Below are 20,577 nucleotides of genomic sequence, written 5' to 3' on the forward strand. Positions count from 1 at the left end.
TTTAGTCCCAGCACTCAGGAGACAGAGGCTGTGTGTGGTGGCACATGCCTTTAGTCCCACACTCGGGAGACAGGCTGTGTGTGGTGGCACATGCCTTTAGTCCCACACTCGGGAGACAGAGGCTGTGTGTGGTGGCACATGCCTTTAGTCCCAGCACTCGGGAGACAGAGGCTGTGTGTGGTGGCACATGCCTTTAGTCCCAGCACTCAGGAGACAGAGGCAAGTGGAGTTCAAGAGCAGCCTAGTGTACACAGCGAGTCCAGCACAACCATGGCTGTGCAGAGAGACGCTGTCTTGAGAAGCAAAACAACAAAAAAAGAACAACTAACCATTGGAATACGGCAGAGTAAAGGAGCTATCACAATAGCAAACATGCAAACTCCAGTTATGGCACACAAATTAAAGGCTTGATTGCTTGATTAGTGCTGACCAAGGGGAGGACTGTGCTCTCCCAGATGGGCCAGTGGCAGCAGAAAGAAGTGGCCCAACAGCAGAAGGATCAGCATCACCATCTACAGAGCATGTGAGCTGCCATGTGGGTGCTGGGAAACACCCTCTCTCTGGAAGAACAGCTACCGCCATCTCTCCAACCCTAGACTTTTTTTTTTTTTTAAAGCGGGCTCTTACTGTATAGTCCTGGCTGGCCTGAACTTATATCCACCCGTCACTGACAACTGAATACTAGGACTAAAGCCTTGGGCCACCACAGACAGCTCTGTTTAGATTTTTTTTTTTAAAGTAAAGTACGAATAAAGCAATAAGACTTTATAACATCCTATTTTACAGTTACTGTTATTTTACATTTTCTTATTTATTTGTGTATATATGAAGGTCAGAGGACAACTTACAAGAGTAGTTTTTTGTCTTTAACCATGTGGGTTCCAGGGGCCAAGCTCAGGTCATCAGACTTGGCAGCAAGCAACCTTACCCGCTGAGCGACCAACCAGCCCCCTATAACATTCTTTGATGGGAAAAAAAAGTCAAAATAATGAGGTGGCTTATAAATCAGGTAAAATGGGAGATCCACACTGAAGTAGAGAAGAGACAGAACACTAGGATATAGCATTGCAGTAGCTGTAGGTTTTTGTTCCTCCAACTCTCTTAATAGTGAGAGTGAGATAGGAATGCAACCAGAGGGAAGCTACAGCAGAGCTGCAGAGAAAAGTCTTTCCTTGCAGATTAAGAGTTTGTGGTAGGGCTCCCCCCCATCCCCCCCGCCTTGAAGACAGAACACCCAGATATCCATTTTTTGGTTGGTTGGTTTTAAATATTGGAGATTGGTCCTAGGGCCTTGCACATCATTTTACCACCAAACTATATTCCCTCGTTCTTTTCTTACTTTTCATTTTGGAGACCAGGTCTCACTGTATTGCCCAAGCCAACTTGGGTCTCACAGCTGTCCTACCCAGACTCCAAGGCACTAGGATTTCAGGCCTACCAAGCTGGTAAGTCAGCTTCTTCACCAGAACGAAAGATAAGAATGACCTCAGAGCAACTCAACAATATAGATAAGGTTCACTAGAGAAGTGTTTACAAAACACCCAGCAGTTGTGTTGCTTAGCTGCTTGCACTTGGGGCATAAAAGATTTTTTTAACTGAACTCTTACTTCCTGATAGAACATGAAGATTGTAAAAGCCTGGAGTGCAAAGAGAGATCTTTGAAATCTAAGTGGTACAGATGGGCACATCTGGAAAGAAGTGTGGCTCCAGAGCCACCAGGGACACCAGCTCAGGTGCCGGCTCAGCACCTGCCAGCACAACATCACCTCTGAAGGCACTGCATTCACAGAGCTGGACCTCAGATTCCCACGCTTGTTTCCTTGGCAACTCTCCTGAGAGAAACTAGTATTAGCATATAATCTGAGTGAATTTGGTATGAGAAAAAAGGAAAGCATTTCTTCCCTGCTATAGCGATGCTTTCTGGAACTTGGGTTTTTGGCATTCACTGATGAAAAACATGTTTCATCATACAGATGTAACCTCTACTTCATACACAGCGACTCCCAACCCTGTCTCCTTTAAGTCCTTTACTTGTCTCTAAGATATGGAGATGTAAGCAAATATTCATCATCAGTGGTTGTTTTTACTTTAAAATGCTGTGTTTTGAAACACACAACATACTAATTTCAAGATACAAAAGAATATATGCACTTGCCTGTTGTCTTACTTCAGGCTTCTATTGCTGTGATATATGACCCAAGCAACATAGGGAGGCAAGGATTTCTTCTTACAGAAGACAGTCCAGCATCCGGGGAAGTCAGGGCAGGAACTCAAGGCAGGAAGCTGATACAGAGGCCATGGAGGAGGGCTCCTTTCTGGCCTGTTTCTCATAGTTTGCTCAGCCTGCTTTCTTGTACAACTCAAGACTCCCTGTCCAGGGGTATCACTGCCCACAATGGCCTGGGCCCCCCCACATTAGTCATTTCTCTAGAAAATGCCCCACATACTTGCCTGCAGGCCAATATTTTGGAGGCATTTTCTCAATTAAGACTCTCTTTCCAGATATGTCTAAGTGTGTGTCATGTTAACAAAAACAGCCAGCACATCTGTGTTCTTTATTTTCTCACAAAGGCAGTTTGCACTGTCAGTTTTTTCAGTTTCTCAGTATTCCGCAGGCTTTGTATTCCAAGCCACTTCCAGCTGTACATGGTCCACACAGGCCTGTAATCCCAGCACTTGGGTAGCTGAAGCAGCAAGATCTGACGTTCAAGACAGCCTGGACAAGACCCTATCTCAAAAAATAAAAATAAAACACAAAAAGTAAACTCCTATATCCTTCTCTAGTGAAATCTGCCAAGCTTGTGTAGCAATGCATGTGTCCTATTGGCCTTTGTTGTGGTAGAGAGTTGGCTACAGACTGAGCAGTTGTCAAGACAAACCCAGAGCTGCCACCTCCTTCTGGAAGGCACTGTCATTGTAGTGAGCCAGGTACTGGCCTATCAGTGAAGCTGCGCTGTGGCTCGTCACCAGGCCTCAGCAAGAATGAATGTTGTCTTCTGCACTTGTTCCTACTCAGGCAACATAAAGGGCTCCAGCTTGGTTTTCTCTTTTCATCAGGTACTGAGACCGCCTGTGGTAAAGCTAGAGCACAAGAGTGTGTGATCACACTGCTGTCAGGAGGATCAGCTAGTAGGAGCAAAAGTTCTTCTTGTTGACATGTTTTTGTAATTATTTTTAGTGACACATAAGTAAAAAAGCACACATTAAGTCCTATGTTCAGTTGCTTTTATGTGTGTTTTCGAAGCCCTCACTGCTCAGAGCTAGGTAACCTTCAGGTGTGTGGTGGTGCACACTTTTAATCCCAGCACCAGGAGGCAGGGAGGCAGAGACAGGCAGATCTCTGAGAGTTTGAGGCCAGCCTGGTCTACAATTCGACTCCATGACAGCCAAGGCTACACAGAGAAACCCTGTTTCAAAAAAACCAAAACCAAAAGCTTATAAGATACCAGCAGTAGCTGTGTCCGTCTTTAACGTTTTTTCAAGGTGGCTATGAGAAACTAGTTGCTTTCTTCTATGCCAAAACAACCAAATAGAAAAGGTTATATGTAATTGTGTATGTGTGTGTGTGTGTGTGTGTGTGTGTGTGTGTGTGTGTGTGTGTACGTGTGTGTACATAAACTTGGAAAAGTATAAACTTGTACATGGTGGCACCTTTAATTCCAGCACTTGGGAAGCAGATAAAGATGGATTTCCATGACACAAGGCCAACCTGGTCCACATAGCAAGGGCTAGCCAGGGCTACCTAGTGAGACCTGGTCTCAAAAAACTAAAAACAAAACAAACTCTAAAGCCGAGATCTATCTAAAGGAATAGAATACGTCTAGGGTAAATGGAAAGAACAGTATGTGTTGTATATAAAGATAGATCTTAGCCCAGTTGGTGCTGCTATCACAGAATCCCACAGACTGGGGAAGTCACGGCTAAGATGTTTTATATTGTTTGATGCTATTGTGAAAGGTGTTTCCTTGATTTCTTTCTCAGTCTATTTGTCATTTGTATATAGGAGGGCTGTTGTTTGTTTTGAGGTGATATTGTATCCAGCTGCTTTGCTGAAAGTGTTTATCATCTCTAGAAGTTTCCCAGTGAAGTTTTTAGGGCCACTTATGTATAATATATCATCTGCAAATAAAAATACTTTGACGACTTCCTTTCCAATATGTATACCCTTGGTCTCCATCATTTGTCTTACTATCTAGCTAAAACTTTAAGTACTACACTGAATAGGTATGGAGAGAGCCTTATCTTGTTCCTAATTTTAGTGGAATTGCTTTCAGCTTCTCTCTACTTAATTTGATGTTGGCTATGAGCTTGCTGTAAATTGCTTTTATTATATTGAGGCATGTTCTTTGTATCCCTAATCTCTCCAGGACTTTTGTTATGGAGGGATGTTGGATTTTTGTCAAAGGCCTTTTCTGCATCTAATGAGATGATCAGGTGGTTTTTCAGCTTTGTCGATATGGTGGATTGCATTTATCGATTTATTGCATTTATCGATTTACATATGTTGTATCATCCCTGCACTACTGAGACGAAGCCAACTTAATCATGGTTGATGCTCCTTTTGATGTGTATTTTTATTAAGTTGGCAAGTATTTTATACTGAATTTTTTTGCATCTATGTTCAAAAGGCAAATGGGTATGAAATTTTTTTTATTTGTTGTGCATCAGAGTAACTTCAGTCTCATAAAACAAATTAGGCAAAGTTCCTTTTCCATTTGGTGGAATAACTTGAGAAGTACTGCCATTAATTCTTTGAAAATCTGGTAGAATTCTGCACTAAAACCATCTGGCCCTAGGTACATGTTGTTTGTTTGATTGGAAGACTTAATTGCTGCTTCTAAATAGAAGTAATAACTAAGGTTTATAAGTTTGTATGTATATATCAGGAAATTATCCATTTCTTTTAGATTTTCCAGTCTGGTGGGTATAGGATTTGATATGTTAACAATTCTTTGGATTTCCTCGGTGCCGGTTACATCACCTTATCATCTCTAATTTTGTTAATTTGCGTCTTCTTTCTCTGCCTTTTAGTTAATTTGGCTAAGGATTTGTCAGTCTTATTGATGGTCTCAAAGTAACCACTCATTGTTTCATTGACTCTTTGTGTTGTTTTTGCTATTGTTGTTTCTATTTTATTTATTCAGCCTCAGTTTGATTCTTGCTATCTACTCCTTCTGAGTAGAACTTGTAGTTTTAGAGCTTTCAGGTGTGTTGTTACTAGTATGAAAAAATCCTGGGTTTGTTGTTGTTGTTGTTTTGGTTTGTTTTTTGGTGGGGGTAATGTAGGCAGCTAGTACTTTGAATTTGCCTTATAGAACCACCTTCATTGTGTTCCTTAAGTTTGAGTATCTTACGTACTTAAAAGTCTTTGATTTCTTTCAAGTTTCTGTCTTGACCATTTTTCCTTCAGTAGTGTGTTCAGTTTCCATGAATTTGTAAGCTTTCTCTTGTTTCTATTGTTGCTATCCAGCTTTAACCCATGGAGGCAATATAGGATGCAGGGTATTATTTCAGTTCTCTTGTGTCTGTTGAGACTTGCTTTGTATCCAAGTATGTGGTCAATTTTGGAGAAAGTTCTGTAAGTTGCTCAGAAGGAAGCATATTCTTCAGCGTTTGGATGGGATGCTCTATAAGTATCAAATCGAGGCTCACTTGGTTTATGGCATCATTTAGCTCAGCATTTCTGTTTGGTTTTTGTCTGGATGACCTGTTAATTGACGAGGAGAGAGTATTGAAGTCACCCACTATCACTGTGGTAGGGCCAAGATGTGATTTAAGTTGTAGTAGTGTTTCTTTTATGAACTTGGGTGCCTTTATGTTTGGTGCATACAAGAATTGCAACATCTTGGTGGGTTTTTTCGTTTGAGTATGTAGTGTCCTTTCCGATCTCTTCTGATTATTTTGGTTTGAAGTCTATTTTGGCAGACATTAAAATGGCTACACCAGCTTGCTTCTTAGGTCCATTTGCTTGAAATATCTTTTTCCATCCTTTTACTCTGAGGCGATGTCTATCCGTGATGTTAAGGTGCACTTCTTGGAGAAGGATGGATCCTGCTTTCTAGTTCAGTCTACTGGTCTGTGTCGTCTTATTGGGGAATTGAGGCCATTGATGTTGAGAGGTATTAATGAACAGTGTTTATTGATTTCTGCTATTTTGTTGTCATGGTGTGCCTCTACCTTTGATTTGCTGGTCTGGGGTTATTTATTCCTGTGTTTTCTTGGCTGTGGTTAACGTGTTTGGGTTGAAGTTTTCCTTCTAGTGCCTTCTGTAAATTGGATTTGTAAATAGGTACTGCTTAAGTTTGGTTTTTATAATGGAATATCTTACTTTTTCCATTTTTTTTTTTTACTTTTAATTGATTCTTTGAGTTTCACATCATGAACCCCAATCCCATGCATCTCTTCATCCCTCTGTATCCTCCTCCGCCCTTGTAACCTCCCGCTAAAGAAAACAAGCAAACAGAGCCTCACCATGGAAGCTGAGGTGTGTCGCATAGTATAAAGCTTTTGCCAAAACAGCTTTTGTGCATGATGTTCATCCTGTTGTTGCCCTGCATCATGGAGATCCTGTAGCCTTGGTTCTGCAGGACCAGCCCCTTCATGTGCCACCGCAGTTCATAGATGGGGTAGATGTTAAAGTGGGCCAGCCCAAGGCCTGGATCTGGGCCTGGGTGGTAGCTGAGTTGACCTGCCTTCCAGCTCTCCTGCTCTCACACCCTTGGGGCTGGCTCTCCCACACCCACACCTCCAGGGCAGCCCTACTGTGCATCGCTGGCTACTCACGTCAGGCTGTTCCTCACTACTCTCAAGTCTGCAATTCAGCCCCGCTTCATTGTGCACACACTATTCTGCTTCTCTTTATCTTCCATCTCTACACCATTAACTTGGTCATTTTATCAGGGGCACCCAGGACTTCTGGGTATCTGGGTCACCTCCAAAGTGCTATGCCCTTCTCGTGCCACATGGCACTTGGAGAGGATCATCTCCGCTGTGCTCTGCCCACCCAGGACCACCATCTATCCTGATTGGAAGTTTTGCTGGGTATAGTAGCCAGGGATGACATCCATGGTCCCAGAGTTTGTAGAACATCTTTTTGTTCTCCATCTGGCTTTTAAAGTCTCCATTGGGAAGTTAGGTGTTATTCTAATAGGTCTGCCTTTATGCGTTAGTTGGTCTTTTCCCTTGCAGTTTTAAATATTCTTTCTTTGTATGTTTAGTGTTTTGATTATTGTTCTGCAGGGAATTTCTTTTCTAGTCTGGTCTATTTTCTGTGCCTTTTACTTGGGTTTTTTCTCTTTACTCTATTTCTGTTCTCTTTAGAGTTGAGCTTTTCATAGTGTCACAAATTTAACACTTTCTTTAACCAAAGTATCCGTTCTGTCACATCTCCAGTGCCTGAGAGTCCCTTACGTCTCTTTATTCTGTTGGGAAGGCTTGCCTCTGAGGTTCCTGTTCAGGTTCCTGATTTTTTTTTCTCCAAAACAAGATTTCTCTGTGTAGCCTTGGCTGTCCTGGGCTCACTTTGTAGACCAGGCTGGCCTTGAACTCACAGCAATCGCCTGCCTCTGCCTTCTGAGGGCTGGGATTAAAGGTGTGCGCCACCACGCCCGGCTCTAAATTTTTCATTTCCAGATTTTCCTCAGTTTGGATTTCATTGATTCTACTTTTACTTTCAGGTCTTGAATTGTTTTATTCATTTGCTTCCACTTTTTGTTTGTATTTTCATAAATTTCTTTGAAAACTTTATTCATTTTCTCTTTAAGATCCTCTTAAGATTTATAAAGGCTTGTTTCAAGTCCTTTCCTGTGCTTCAGCTATGTTGGCAATTCTCGGGGCCTACTGTAGTAAGGTTGCTGGGCTGAAGCGGAGACATACTGTCCTTGTTACTGTTTCTATGCTGGTGTCTAGGCATCAGGGTTTGTGACAGATGTAATTTTAGGTCCTAACATCTGTCTTGTCTTTCGGTAGATGTTTTGTTTCTGGTTTTCTCTTGCCCTTTCTGGTTCTTAGGAGGTATGGGGTGTGTATTGCCTTGTGGGAAATTCTTCTGGGTATTCACTTGGGATTGAGGATGGACCTGGGGGGTGGTTGGAAAGGGTCCACAGAAGGGAAGAAAGCAAGGTGTTCCACCATTATCTCCTTAGTCCCCTGCGAGTGGGGAGTGAGTGAGAGTGAGGAGAGGCCACAAGAGGTAGTCTGCTGCAGAGCTGGGGATGAGACTGGGGAATTGGATTTGTAGAAGAGGAGGGAGAGTGAAGATCAGCAATTGGTCTACTTGCTTCTCTGGCAGGCTTGGTGTGTGGTTTCCCAGGGAACGCCTGGTGTACTTGGGTACTGGGATAAAGAGATGAGTAGAGAGATGGAAGCCTAGAGGGGAGGAGCTGTGTGATGTGCTGGAGATGGGGCGGCCGGCAGTCTGCTGTAGCCCTGGGGGTGAGACAGGGAATTGGGTTTGGGTAAGAGGGAGAGGAGATCTGCAGTTAGCCCCCCTCTTTTTTATGGCTGAGTAGGTGACAAACCACAATTGTTTACCCTTTTATCTTATTAGGCATTCAGCCCTTTCTACCTTTGAGCAGCAATGAATAGTGCTGCTAAGAGTGTTTATACACAAGATTTCTTTCAGTTGTTCTCAGATCCTTGTGATACATTGCTGGGGGTGGAATCGTTGGATCACATGATAATCCTATTGAACTTTTCATTTTGTAGACTCTCACTGTAGATCCTGGTTAGCCTAGAACTTCCTGTGTAGACCAAGCTGGCCTTGCGCTCACTGAAATCCACCTACCTCTGCCTCTGAGCACAGGAATTAAAGGTGTCTGTTACCAGGCCCAGCTCTGTTTAACTTTTACTGAACTGTAACATTTGATGCTATATAATTATTACTTAATCCTCTCATTCTGAGAAGTATGTGGATTAGTGCTATTGTGTCTGTCATGTGCCACAGAAGGGAGGAAGTCCATTCTCTCCCCTTTACATGGATTCTAAGCATGGACCTCATGTTGCCAGGCTTGCCAGCCCACATGAGTTATTTTTCATATTTACTATTATAAGCACTGTTAAGAAATGAATACTGCTACGTTAAGGGGTAAGTTAAGTTAAATAATCTGAGAAATTTTAATAATTTTTTTCTTTTTGCATTTCAAAGCTTTTTTTGTGCTGACTAAATACATCATTTCATTAAGTGCCTTATGAATGAATAGAAGTTGAAATGCTCTGTTTTGAATCTAATAAAATTGGTAAATATTTGGTATGATGAATGAAGGAAAGATAAGAATATTAATAAGGCATTAGAAAACTTTTGCCTCTTGGGTATAAATATATAATGCTATCTTGGTTCTAAGGATTGTTAGGAGTTTGTTTTGGGAAAGGGGTTGGTTTGTTTTTTACAATCTTGCTATGTAGCTTTAGCTAAGCTCAAACTCATAGCAATCCTCCTGTCTCATCCCCTACTGGGATTACAGACATGCACTACCATGCCGGTCCACACCTAATTGTTTTCTACTCTTCTTTCCTCACAGTTCATCCATGAGCTCAGATTTCCCACATTACAACTTCAGGATGCCTAATATTGGATTCCAGAATCTGCCTCTCAACATATATATTGTGGTTTTTGGCACTGCTGTATTCGTCTTCATTCTTAGTTTACTCTTCTGTTGCTACTTGATTAGGTAATCAATTTTTATTGTTTTCTGATATTTTAGAATACTTGATACAGTCATTTCTACCATAAGGTCAAGAAACATTATGTGGAAGAATGGGCCAGTTTTCTAAGGCCATAGTGACAGCATTTTTATCGTCTGTGAGTTGGTATTTAGTAACCCACTTTTGTACAGTCTTCAAAGCTATCTGCTGAGGAAGTGTTTTACTCTGTAGTAGAAAATGGTCTTCAATAGTTTTCCCACAATATTAGCACCCCCATCCAGATACACTTACACCATTGTCTCTAAGACAGAGCCTCAATCTATGTATTTCTGACTGGCCTGGTACTCAATATGTAGACCAGGCTGGCCCTGAACTCAAGAGATCCACCTGCCTCTGCCTCCAGAGTCCTGATTTAGTCTACTGGAAGTTGCTCTTGTAGAAGGCATTTTGTATCACTCTCATCTGAAGGCGTCATGGGTCAGAAGACAACATCTTAAGACAAGAGCTATGCCTTAAAACACCTCTTTCATCTGACCTTTCAGGGTTTTAAGCACCTTTCTAATGTAAAAGTAGTTGGGTATTCATGTAATTACTTATATGCATAACACACTAAACATTCCACACTGTAAACATCAGTATGTAGAGACATGGGACAGAAGAAGTCACCTCACATGGGATAGGGTGATAGATTTTGCTGGTAATGAGTCATTCCTGGCTGTCTTGTTATTATCTAAACACTTCTACCTTTTTCTCTCTTTTTTTTTAAAAAAAATTTTTAAAAGATGTATTTATTTATTATACAGTGTTCTGCTTGCATGTACACCTGAACACCAGAAGAGGGCACCAGATCACATTATAGATGTGTGTGAGCCACCATGTGGTTGCTGAGATTTGAACTCAGGACCTTTGGAAGAGCAGACAGTGCTCTTAACCTCTGAGCCATCTCTCCTGCTTCCTTTTTTTCAAAATTTATTTATTTATTATGTATACAGTGCTCTGCCTGCATGTACACCTGTGCACCAGAAGAGGACATTAGATCTTATTATAGATGGTTGTGAGCCTCCATGTGGTTGCTAGGAATTGAACTCAGGACCTTTGGAAGAGCAGCAAGGGCTCTTACCCTTTGAGCCATCTCTCCAGCCCCCCACTTTTGCCTTTTTTATTATTAAATACAGCCTAGTTTTCAAAGCCAAAACTGACTTAAAAATGGTTATGTAAGCCAGGTGTAGTAACAAACATTTATGTTCTTAGCACTTGTGAGGTGGAGCCAACATAATCAAGAGTTTTGGGCCGACTCATCTACGTAGTGAGACCCTATATCAAAACCATCCAGAGTGCTACATGAAGCCCAGTGTGGTGGTGCACGCCTTAAATTTCAACACTGGAGAGGCAGAGGCAGATAGATCTCTCTGAATTTGAGGCCACCCTGGTCTGGTCTATAAAGTGAGTTCCAGGACAGCCAGAGCTACAAGTGAGACCCTTAGCTTTCTGAGTGCATGGTGGTGGTTATAGGTATGAGTTTCCAGTAATCTGGCATGTAACTTTACATTCTTCACAGCAAATGCCTATAATCACAGCACTCGGCAGACCAAGGCCAACTTCAGCTCCACAGTGTGTTCCATGTTATCCTGCAATAGAGTAAGACTGTCTCCAAAAAAGAAAAAGAGTAAGGAGAGCCAGGTGGCCCTCATACAAGGTCCTAATAATACTCAAGGTGGGAGCTGGAGAGATGGCTCAGAAGTTAAGAGCACTGACTGTTCTTCCAGAGGTCCTGAGTTCAATTCCCAGCAACCACATGGTGGCTCACAACCATCTATGAGATCTAGCATCCTCTTCTGGCCTGCAGGTGTACATGTAGGCTGAACACTGTATACATAATAATAAATAAATGAATCTTTCTTTAAAAAAAAAAAATACTCAAGGTGAAGCAAGTAGGTCCTCAGTTCAAAGTCCCACTGAGCTACACAACAAGAGCCTGTCTCAAAGAAGAGGGTAGAGGATGCGGTAAGATTGCAGAGAGGGCTGAGAGATGGCTCCGCAGTTAAGGGCACTGACTGCTCTTCACATGGCAGTTCAGTATCACTCCAGGATCTGACACTCTCACACAGACATGCAGGCAGCAGAACAACCAGTGCACACAAAATAAAGGTAAAGAAAAAGTGGCGGGGTGGGGGTGGGGGTTGAAGAGAGTAGCACAGGCCTGAAACCAGTGCTGCATGGAAGCTTAGGCTCTGATCATGATAGGTAAAAGCAAAGGGAAAGCGTAAGTCAAGCCCCTCCCCCTGCCAGTGCTAGGCTCACGCATGGCAGACACGCATTCCGTCTAGTCTAGTCCCAGGACACCTGAGCAGCACATTGAGTTTTACCCCATAGCACATAGACTAGCTTGATTTTTTTTGTTTGTTTGGTTTTTGGTTTTTCAAGACAGGGTTTCTCTGTGTAGCCTTGGCTGTCCTGTACTTGCTTTGTAGACCAGGCTGGCCTCGAACTCACAGCAATCCATCCACCTGCCTCTGCCTCCCGAGTGCTGGGATTAAAGCCCAGCTTGCATAGATTATCTTAGAATATGCAAAACTGGGGGTTTTGTTTTTGTTTTCAGACACAGTCTTACTTTGTAGCCTTCACTAGCCTGGAGCTCAATATGAAGACGAGGCTGGCCTCCAGCTTAGAGATCCACCTGCCTCTCCCTCCTCAGTATTGAGATTAAAGTTGAGTATATAACTGGCCATCTTCACTCCTTCTGTGAATTCCAATTAAATAGCCAAATAATTAGGAACACTAAGAAGGTGGATGCTAATATTAGTGGAAAGACGCTTGAGCGAAAGTAAGATAGGGATACGATTTTAACTTATCTCCCCAAGATGTGTGTCAGAAAGGGTACAGTAGTGACTTTATGGCCGACAATACCTGAACCAACCAGTAGTAATTATGCGTCAAAGGTTTGAACAGCTGAGGGCGGGCCATGATAATGGAGGCTGAGGAGACATAGCCAGGGGTAAAATGGGATCCCAAGTAAGACTTGCTGTGGGAAGAAGGGCACTGGTGAAAAGTCTTGTGGAATTCAAACAGGGCCTATTGTTGATAGCAGTGTTATGCCACGTCGTTTTCCTGCTGTGGCAACTGCATTGTGATTCTATAACTGTAAGCATTGGAAACATGGAGAAAAGTCTACGTGAGCTGCATGATGGTTCAGGGTCCTAAGGCAGGAAGTTCTTAAATTTGGTCTCAAATCAAAAATATACGTAGACTCTTTACATTTTGTGTGTTTGTTTTAGAATAAAAGTTGTTTTTAATGCTTGTACCTACGTGAGAATATGTCCTACATGTGTGCCTGTGCCCGTGGAAGCCAGGTATTGCCGGGACTGAAATTACAGTAGGCTGCGAGCCATCTGATGTGGGCATTGGAACAAATCACAGGTGCTCTTAATTGCTCCACCATCTCTCCAGCCCCTAGAATAAAACATTTAAAAATAGTATTGACATGGGGTGTTATGTTTCTAGATAGGACCCTCTCAACAGAGCACTGTAAAACAGGCAAGTCGAAACATCACAAGTGTCTGTTTCTTAGAGCGAATCCACCCAGCTTCCGGTGATGAACAATAACCCTTATCTTTTCTTGACTTATGGCTGCTGTTTAGCTTCTGCTCAGCAATCACCTGGTCACCTGGCCTTTTTTCTGTGTCTGCTCATTACCTAAGTCACACCAGGCCTAGGATGGAGTTTTTGAAGGATGCCATTGGAACCCGAATGCAAGGACAGGAAGATAGCACTGGAACAGGGTGTCAAGTCAAGGAGACAATCCACACCTGCATATGGCAGTTGATAGCAGACGTGGGCTGCAGCTCATGGGGAAAGGAGGATTTGATAAATAGTATGAAGCCAGTAAAAACTGGTACAGGGATAAAAAGACTCTAAAGCCCTACCTTAAAACACACATAAAGTCTAGCTTTAGGTGGATCTCAGACTTAAATGTCGTAGATAAAATAGTGCATGATTTTTCAGAATGTGGGGCATTGTCGTCAAACTGTCATATGTCGCCCAGGCTGGCCTCAAACTTCTGTATAGCCAAGATTAATGACCTTGAACTTTTGATCCATCTGCCACTGTCTCCCAAGTGCTGGGAATAACGGGTTTTTGTCTCCAAACACTGACTTCAGGAGAATTACTTCTTAATCTTGGGCTAAGCAGACATTCCTGTGACTAGATACAGAAAGAATCTCAGTTAGGGACCGTAGATGGGAAGAAACCGAACACAAAAGGGGATGCACCAAGCAACCCATGTACGTGAGTCTAAAGCAGACATAGCTGATCTGCACTGGCTGGTGATAAGGGCCAATGGGGCCAGTTTTAGGGTGGACACTGACTGGGAGGGGCATTTCCGAAGCTTCAGGGATCCTGGGAATTACCTATATCTTGATGTGGATGATAATTATTCCAGCAGATGCATTTTTTAAGTTTCTGAACCCTGTACTTAGTTTTTGTACTTTATTGAATTGTGTCTTAAAATTAAGAATTAACTATTGAAATCAGTTTCCTTAACATGGAAAGCTTTAGCTTAATTAGAATGTCTGTTGAGATTCTTGTTTCAATGAGATTTCATTAGATCTTACAGTGGTTACATCCTATGGTCACTGGGCACTTCATTCGAAATCTCAATATTGCACTGCTGATTTGTGTCTTTTAGGCTAAGACATCAAGCACACAAAGAATTTTATGCCTACAAACAGGTGAGACATTTATACGATTAACTTTTACTGTGCTTTTTCAATAAACTTTGAGACTGTGATTGCACTCATAGTTTAAGCTGGGATTAGCTTAATATGGGTTCATTTTAGCACAGAATAGATCAATTTGATTTTTTTTCATGTCATTTTTTATTGGTATTATTTAAGCTATAGAAAATTTATATGATAAAATAAAATGACAGAATGTCAGTCAATATTTGCTGGAGAAAAATCTTCAAGTTACTGCTGATTTAACAAAGAACACATCCCACCAAGTGAATCTTTCTCCTTCATGAACAATAGAGCAACTGCTCAGAGGAGGCCAGCTGTGTCATTGTGCTCTCTTCCTTCAGGTCACCCAGATGTGTCACTGTGCTCTCTTCCTCCAGGTCACCCAGATGTGTCACTGTGCTTTCTCCTCAGGTCACCAGCCTTTCACCCATTTGTTTTGATAGCCCTAGCTTGCTTTTGTTGGTAGTGGCAAGTTTGTTGGTTTTAAACAGGATTTTACTATATGCCCAAGGTTGACCTGGAACCAGTTTTGTAATCCAGCCTGGCCTAAACTTAAGTAATCCCCTTGCCATGGCCTCAAGGTGCTAAGATTACAAGCTGGGCTACCACACTGACAGACTCCACCTTCTCTCGAAGCAAAATAAAAGTAATTTAGTGTTCCATGTATCATATTTTACCTCTAACATAATCAAACAGTGGTACTAGGCTTTCCTTAATTTTGGCCCCAAACATGAAATCTTTGTTGTTCTTAGCTGCTGCTGCTGCTGCTTCTCCTTCTCCTTCTTTTTTTTTTTAAGATAAGGTTTCTCTGTGTAGACCAGGCTGGCCTAGAACTCACAGAGATCTGCCTGCCTCTGCCTACCGAGTGCTAGGATTAAAGGCATGCCACCATGCCTGGCCATCCTTAGCTTTTTTGCTTTTTTTTTTTCATATATTTATTTATTTTCCAAGATATATATTATTTTATTAATTTGTTCTTGTTACATCTCAATGGTCATCCTTAGCTTTTAAGACAGGAAGAAAGGTAGCTTCTTTAACCTTGCTGGCACTGACATCACGTTTTAGGGTTTTGTGTCCCTGTGTGGAAGTGTTTGAAGTGAACTCATTGTTGGTACATCTGTCTGTGACTAACCTCTCTTCCTCTCCAGCACTACCATGCAGGTCAAACACAGTTGAATTTGTAGTTTTCTAAATGTCTCAATTCAATCATAACCTTGAAAAGCTACAAGATGTTTGCATGTAAGTTAACTATAGAGTAAAGTTGGCCTTGGTGGTTATTTAATAGGTGTAACTGACTGGAACTAACCAGGTGAGGTGAAAGGTTCACTCGATCCTAAGATCATCTGTGGTTGGATAACATCATTCTGTGGTTGGATGGTAGCTTTCTTGTGATTTCTGAAAATTTCTGAAATGCCTTCAAAATCATTTTCTATTTAAATGTCAAAACCCCAAAATTTAGACATTTCCACCAAGTTTAACTTGTCTGATCTTCTTCCCCTTTAAGATAAATATAAGTATCCAGATTTAGTGGCATGCACTTTTAATCCCAGCACTCAGGAGGCAGAGGCAGATAGACCTCTTTGAGTTTGAAGGCAGCCTGGTCTACAGAGTGAATTCCAGGATGGTTAGAGCAATAAAGACCCTGTGTCAATCCCGTTCCTGCAAACAAACAAAAAGATAAATATAAGCTTGTTCTGGAGTTGAGAGATGACTCATCAGTTAAGGGTACTTGTTGCTTTTGCAGAGGACCTGTGCTTGAGTCCCAGCACCTACATGACTTGTAACATTAACTCCAGTTCCAGGGGTTCTGACCATCTTTGGCCTCCATAGATAGCAAGCACACATGTGGTACATAAATACACATGCAAAGGGCCAATGCTCACAAAATAATCATTTAAGCTCTTTTTTACACGTGCAAGTGTTTAGCCTGCATACTTGCACGTATGCCTGGTGTCCTCAGGCCAGAAGAGGGCATGAGGGCATTCGATCCCTTAAGAGAGTAGGGTTACAGAAGCTGCTCTGTGGGTACTGAGAATTTAGCCTGGGTCCTCTAGAAGGGCAGGCAGCGTTCCTAACCGTTGAAATCTCTCCAGCCCCCAAATAATTTTTTTGAAAAAAGTCTACTTTGAAGTTTTTCTCTTTGATGGAATCCTTTGATGTCATAGTCTCTTCAGCTAATTTTGCTATCACACATCCAGGTCAAGTCTGGATGTTTTTTTCTGAGGACTTTAGCATACAATAATCAAGCTTCCAAAATTAAAATTTGACTTTATTTTTTAATCTTTTATGGATTATTAATTCTCACCAGCCAGTGTTACTTTATCAAATGTGAGGTTATTGCTTCCACCAATTTCATTTATGTCTTTCCCAGGATTTGCTCTACTCACAAAAAGATTCAGAAGTAGAGTTGGAGATAGAGCTCAGTTAGGAGTGCTTTCCCTGAGCCCAAGCCCCACACCAGCTAGGCTGAGCATGGGTGCACGCCTGGATCCCAGCCATTCAGGAAGATCAAAGGTTAAAAGTCATTATTAGCTACACAGTGAGCTCAGGAGACCCTGTCTTTAAAAAATAGTAGTAACCCAGGTGGTGGCGGCACATGCCTTTAATCCCAGCATTTCTGTGGATTTGAGGCCAGCCTGGTCTCCAGAGCGAGTTCCAGGACAGCCAAGGTTACACAGGTAAGACCTGTCTTGGAGAAAAAAAAAAGTTAGAATACTCTGCTTCAAAGTATAAAGGAGATTGTTTCTAATTTAAGTATGAGGAAAATGAGCTACATGCATACATGTTTCTATATGGCCTATATAATATACACATACATATATAAAATATTCATATATTTGTCAGCAGTATGAGAAACTCTTCAATCACTTCTGTGCATGTGGCAATGGGGATTAAAGCCTGAGCCTAGTGCATACTAGGCAGATACTGTGACCACTAAGTAAACATCCATGTGAGATGGTAACTCACGGTGAGGAAAGGCACCTGCCTATATATTTACATGGTATAAAAGCATGTGTTTTAATCTTCCAGGTTATATTAAAAGAAAAAGTGAAAGAACTGAATTTACATGAGGTAAGTTGCTTTTAAGTGTTTTAGTTCCTTGAGCTTGAAGACCTTCATTTTCAAAAGCTGAAAAAGATAAGCATCTCCCTCCTTCCCGCTCCCTACATCCCAGCCACTCTTATGACAATACCATACTCCTCTTATCACTGTGACAAAATACTTGATAGCAACATACAAAAGAGAAGGTTATTGTGGCTCGTGTTTTGGGTACTCTTCACCATGGCAAAAAAGATCTGGCAGCGAGCAAGGCTTAGCCATCGCAGTAGGTGGATGAGCTGCCTACACTGATTCCCAGAGGAAGCAGAAAGATGAACAGTGCTGCTCACCAGGCTTTCCTGCTCCTCTCTCTATTCACTATGGACACCCAGCCCATGCTAAGGCATGGCTTCCTCCGTTACACCTCACCAGATCACCTTCCCAGACACAGTGGCCTGTGTCCTTGGAGACTTCAAAAGCCAGTTGGGTTGATAGTGAGGATTAACCCTTACAGGAAGTCTCCAGGGTGTTTTTTTTAGATCTCATCTGTAGCCCAGGTTGTCCTTGAATTCACACAGTCCTCTGCTTCAGCCTCTCAAGTGCTGGTAGGCACAATTCAACAGGCACAGAGTCAGGGTTCCATGTGTAATATTCTGTCTGCTGACTTTAAGGACAGGTGTCAAGAGTATGCGACCTGGTTTCCTCACCAGGAGCCTTAGGGAGCCTGAGTTCCTATTGTTGCTTTGCTGAGCTACACAGTAGCCTCACTTGTGACTTTGCCTTTTAGCTCTGTGCTGTATGTCTAGAAGACTTCAAGCCTCGAGATGAACTGGGCATTTGCCCATGTAAGCATGCCTTCCACAGAAAGTAAGTATTGGTATGGAATTGTTTAATGTGACCAACTTACTGCAGGCTATGGGGCACTGCCAGTCAAGCTTGATGGCTTCACAATTGGTCTGTAATGCAGAAAACTAACAGCACTGCACAGGGCGGGGCACATGCATGTGTACGTGACACTAGGAGGAACTAGGGAAGTGGAACATGGTCACCACTGCAGGCTTGGGCAGAGATCCAGCCCATTTATAAACAGCTCTTTAGCTGGAACTTTCCAACAACTGTTTCCATCTCTTGAAGCTGTATTTTAATCAAAACCATTTGTTTGACATCACAGTAAGTAGTGTGGATGTACATGGTGCTATAGGGCCACCTACCTCCCTTTCTAGATATATTCATATCCCCTCCTAGAAGCTTTGGGTTCTTTTCTTAGAAATTTTTATTTTTCCTGCTTTCCTTCATCAGCATACTTTTGGGGAGTATAAAGTGCTGATTGTGGCACCTTCATGTCACCTCGTAGGAGACATGAAGCCACCCTCCTCTGGCTTGTCAGAGGCTGATGTGGATTCTAGACTCCTCGCTGCTCTGTGTAACTGACAGTTGAAGCAGTGAGCTCAGGGCAGGGGCTGCTGTACATCTGGAGCTGATGTCTCCCACCTGGCTGTCTTGTTCTGCAGGTGCCTTGTTAAGTGGCTGGAAGTCCGGAAAGTATGCCCCCTATGCAACATGCCAGTGCTGCAGCTGGCACAGTTGCATAGTAAACAGGACCGTGGTCCCCCTCAGGAGCCCCTCCCTGGGGCAGAGAACATTGTATAGCTTGCTGCAAGGATCAGACTGTTGCTGGACACATCAGTGTGGAGCCAGGAGGAACACAAGCAGACTCTCTTTTGGCTGCTCTCTGCCTGGGGCACCCACTGTCACTTCCTTTGCTTCATGAAGAACTCTTGAGACAGGCAAGCTGAAAACCTAGGCATCTGGGTCTTGTGACAACCAAAGCACCCTGATATCACCCTATGCCAAAAGGAGTGGATGAGCCTGCAGGTTTGGTTTCAGAAATTTCCTCAGCATCCCTTGTCTCCCAGGCACCGCTACATCGAGCAGAAGGGAAGATAAACACAGGTGTTAGAAAGGAACTGCGAATGGGACTGTAACGCCACACACACACCTGTGGACCCATAAACTGCTGTGCAGACTTCACCTGCCTCCGTTGCTGCAGACCCTCTTGGCATCCCAAGTCAAGTGAAACCAGCTGTGCCATCAGCTGAACACACCTGTCTGCCAGTATTTGGTGAGGCCGCCCCTGCAAGGCTCTTTGGGTTCTGTTCCTTTAATAAGGCCATCTTGGAACCTGAAGGCTTTGGGAACAGCAGCAGAACCTCTGCCCCACAGGCCAGTTCACACTTGCTGTCAAATCTTCTAAGTTGAAGCCATGGAAAGGCCTGGTCAGGAGCCATTCCTCTTCTGTATTCCCTCCTAGTCATCAATAAGGCCCAGCAGGAGCTTGACCCTGAACGTCCACTGTCCCTGTGTAACCCAGAGCCCAGGGTACTACTCAAGTATGCCAAAAGTGCAGTATGAGTCCATTACAGCTGCTGGCCTCAGCCCACTAGCTAAAGAGTCTCTCTGGGCCCCCCAGATGGCTCCAAAGAGGAGCCCCTTTCTCAGCAAAGCCAGCCCTCCTCACCAACCTGGATGAGCAGGACACTGACGCACTCCCTTCCCTCCTCTCCTGCTCTTTTTCTACATAAGATGTCTTACTGCATTTTTAAACATGTATCCCCAATAAGCTCCCTGTGATGTTGAAGCCAGTTGAGCCACTTGGAGTTGTAACTAGTTGAAGCTCCTGCATGGCTGGCCTTCTGTTACCTCAGTTACTTGGACTTGAGATCCCTAACTGAAGGTGTTTGTATAGGAGAGAAATGCATGCTGCTTTTTGGCTCTTTCTGTCCAACTTTTCTAGAGGTAATTGCCGCCAATAGGCGTTGTGAACACTGTAAACTAGCCATGTAAAGCACAGAACATTCTTTTTACATAGCTTGCTCTTGTCACAATGGTGCCACTGCAATGCCTCAACAACTGCTCTGCCCTATGAGTTTTTGCAGTAAGTACAGTCTGGCATGGAGATGATGGGGGTCTTTGCTACTCTGTTCTTGACATCTACCTAATCTTAGAACGAGAGGGGACCTGCCTTTGCCTCCAGTAGCCAGGGCTATATAAGGAAGAAAATTGCTATTTGTCTAAAAAGTGCTATGGAAGCCAAGTGAGGTGGTACACACTTGTATAGTCCCAGCTGAGGCAGGCAGGGTCTCAAGTGTGAAGCCAGCCT

The 20,577-nt window shown here is 42.9% G+C and overlaps 1 protein-coding gene across 1 annotated transcript in view; it reads left to right on the forward strand.

Moving 5' to 3' along the window:
* Window positions 1–20,189, forward strand: part of RNF24 (ring finger protein 24) — a 46,270-nt gene extending 26,081 nt beyond the window's left edge. Inside the window, exons 2-6 of the mRNA XM_084776893.1 lie at window positions 9,519–9,668; window positions 14,327–14,369; window positions 17,409–17,450; window positions 18,205–18,284; window positions 18,929–20,189. Of these exons, the coding sequence (XP_084633019.1) occupies window positions 9,526–9,668; window positions 14,327–14,369; window positions 17,409–17,450; window positions 18,205–18,284; window positions 18,929–19,067 (447 nt within the window). The 5' untranslated portion in view covers window positions 9,519–9,525 and the 3' untranslated portion in view covers window positions 19,068–20,189. The remainder of the gene's footprint in view (window positions 1–9,518; window positions 9,669–14,326; window positions 14,370–17,408; window positions 17,451–18,204; window positions 18,285–18,928) is intronic.
* The last annotated feature ends 388 nt before the right edge of the window (window positions 20,190–20,577 follow it).

Source organism: Acomys minous (genome assembly GCF_964271855.1).
Source record: "Acomys minous genome assembly, chromosome: 3".
NCBI lineage: Eukaryota > Metazoa > Chordata > Mammalia > Rodentia > Muridae > Acomys > Acomys minous.